The 2,971-nt window shown below is 40.1% G+C and overlaps 1 protein-coding gene across 1 annotated transcript in view; it reads right to left on the reverse strand.

Moving 5' to 3' along the window:
* The window catches only part of LOC101848020 (solute carrier family 13 member 5-like), a gene marked incomplete at its 5' end in the record, with an annotated part of 16,285 nt that overhangs the window by 11,814 nt on the left and 1,500 nt on the right, over positions 1-2,971 (reverse strand). Inside the window, 2 exons of the mRNA XM_035973827.1 lie at positions 99-276; positions 1,652-1,791. Of these exons, the coding sequence (XP_035829720.1) occupies positions 99-276; positions 1,652-1,791 (318 nt within the window). The remainder of the gene's footprint in view (positions 1-98; positions 277-1,651; positions 1,792-2,971) is intronic.

The following is a 2,971-nucleotide window of genomic DNA, read 5'->3' on the forward strand; positions in this document are numbered from 1 at the left end:
GTCATCTCAATTTTCCTCATAATAAAATAATATAATTTACCGTTTTATTATTTTATCTTGTTGAAAAGGTGCGAGATATGTTTGCCTCTTCTCCTCACCTGGTCAGTGTGTGAGCGTTGTTGTCAAACCGCAGCAACTCCACAGTGGTGGGAGAGTCTGGTTGCACGTCGTCTAGTGTGTGCCAACCAATCTGTTCGTCTGTTTGTTGGTCAAAACCCCCTGTGTGATCCGGCCTCGATTCAAAGCGTAAAGGCCGAGATATGTCCGTGGCAATTGCTGAGGAGTTGCTCATGTAGAGAAAGAGAGAGGGAGAGAGGGAGAAGGGGAGAGGGAGAGAATGAGAGAGCGGGAGAGAGGAAGACAGGAGAGGTAGAGAGAGGGAGGTGCTTGAAAAACAGGACTTGCCACACAAGAATTGAACACAGGTCTTTCCACGTTTGATAAGTCAGACAGTGGCTAACATCTACACCAAAGAAGACAAAAATTCAATGAAGTCTCTGGTTGAAGTCATAGACTTTGATTATAATAATATCATACGGTATGGTGTGTGGTGGTGGGGGTATAATATGGTATGGTGTGGTATTTTTAAAAATGTGAGGCAGCATGGTGGAATCAGGCTCTCGTCAAAATAATGAAATCGAAGAAGACAGCAGTTTTCTCATTGCATACCAATTTTTATCAATTTTTTTGTTTTTGGGCTCAACACCTTTTATCCATTTACAAACACATTCCTTTGAGGATTTCACCGAAAACGTTGATTAAAGGCACAAAAATATAAATTTACAGTTTCCATGGACTCTCCAGCTTTAGAATTACTAAGCTTTACATCTTTAACCAGGTGACCCCCACCTCCTTCAATCCAAAATATCTTCACTTTTTATTGAGATGGATGGGTAAACTTTTCATTGAAAGCAAGACAAATGAACGAGCTTTAAGATGATACAAATAACTCAATATTTCCCAAAAATTGACGAGAGCCTGATTCCACCACACTGCCTCACAATTATATTTTGATAAGTGCATTACGGCGTTCGCAACTGCATAAGGTCATGTGAGCACGCAGGACACATTAAACATTTTAAGTCGGTGGGAAATTTTGAATTTTGCCGGGTGGCGGCCGAAGCCTAGTCTTATCGATTTTGGACCCTCAACTTGAACACAGGATCTCCGAGATTTTTTCGCCCTTGTCCGAGAAGGCTACAGAAAGAGTCAGGGGCCAGGAGAGAGCAAAGGAGGTTGGGTGGGGGGTGGGGGGTGGTGTTGAAACCGGAGACGAAAGCAGACGATAGAAAATTGTTAGAGAGCAGGGATGAATGTGAAAGGACAAAAACTTTAGAGAAGAAAAATTTCCGTCGCTATCTGGATTCGAACACCTGACCCATTGAATGAGAGACGACGAGAGCCCCCAAAGTATGGTATGGTATGGTGTGGTCTAGTATGGTATGGTATGGTATGGTATGGTATGGTATGGTATGGTATGGTATGGTAATATATGGTATGCTATGGGACGGTAATATTTGGCATGGTATGGTATGGTATGGCATGGTGTGGTATGATATGGAATGGTATAATATGGCATGGTACGGCATAGTATGACCCAGTAACGTTTTATATGAACTGATATAACATGTTAAGGCCTACAAGTACTGACCTTGACCCCTCTGGTTCCGTCTGGCGACCTTGACCTGCAGCAACACAGCCTCCACTATGGGCACCATCATGGCGACTGTGGCGGTGTTGGAGATCCACATGGACAGAAACCACGTGGGCAGCATCAGGCCCAGCATTATCCTCAAAGGGGAACACGAGACTTTTATTTATTTATTAATCTATCTATCAATCTATCAATCTATCTATCTATCTATCTATCTATCTATCTATCTATCTATCTATCTATCTATCTTTTTCTCTAACTTTCTAACTTTTTGCATCTTTCAAGATTTATTGCTCCATTCCAGTAGAGTGTAAATATAGTAGGAAAATGACTTTCAGTTGATGTTAATGCACTTATCATTCTCTTTCTCTCTCACACACACATTGAGAGAGATAGATGGATAGATAGAGATAGATAGATAGATAGAAATATATATATATAGATAGATAGAGAGAGAGAGAGAGAGAGAGAGAGAGAGAGAGAGAGCGAGCGAAAGACTATGTATGCATATGTAATACTAGCTAGGGCCCCCTTTTGATGAAAGGAATGATAGGTGCATTACCATCAACTGAAAGTCATTTTCCTACTATATTTACACTCTACTGGAATGGAGCAATAAACCTTGAAAGATGCAAAAAGTTAAAAGGTCTAGATCTAAACTCTCAAAACAAAATGCACCTCTCGAAATATCGCTTCGGCACTTCCGCTGTGAAGGGCAGCTACGCAGATTTGTTTCGTTTCTCAGTTTCTAAATTCAGGAAATGAATAAATAACCCCCCAATTTTTTTTTTTATGAGCTCCGTCATGGGTACCTATCTATCTTTTTGCAGGTACTTGCTACCTTTCAACTCTGTAGCTGTCGTATTTTTATAGGAAACGTGACTCTTGTTTCCAAGTTGCCAAATATTAATAGTGTATAGATTGATTCTCTATTCCGTTTTCGTGGTTGAGCACTCCAGAATTTCAAATGTGTGGAACCAGTGCGCACGGCTAGTGAACGGAAACCCAACTTGTTTACAATGGCGTCTTAGAAGACGGACTTTCCCAAGATTAGATCTAAACAAAACTAATGAAAAACTGAAAATTAAACTACAGTGAATTCAGGCTCCTCAATAAAACTGTGCACCCTTAAACTGATTCTGAACCACCTTTAATTTGGTCAAATTCGAAAGTTAAGCGGTTCGGAAGTTTTAAGCGGCCAAAGTGACAAACTTTCACAAATATAATATGTAGAGATATCTATCTATCTATCTATCTATCTATCTATCTATCTATCTATCTATCTATCTATCTATCTATCTATCTATCTATCTATCT

This window comes from Aplysia californica, unplaced genomic scaffold, assembly GCF_000002075.1.
Source record: "Aplysia californica isolate F4 #8 unplaced genomic scaffold, AplCal3.0 scaffold00033, whole genome shotgun sequence".
Taxonomy (NCBI): domain Eukaryota; kingdom Metazoa; phylum Mollusca; class Gastropoda; order Aplysiida; family Aplysiidae; genus Aplysia; species Aplysia californica.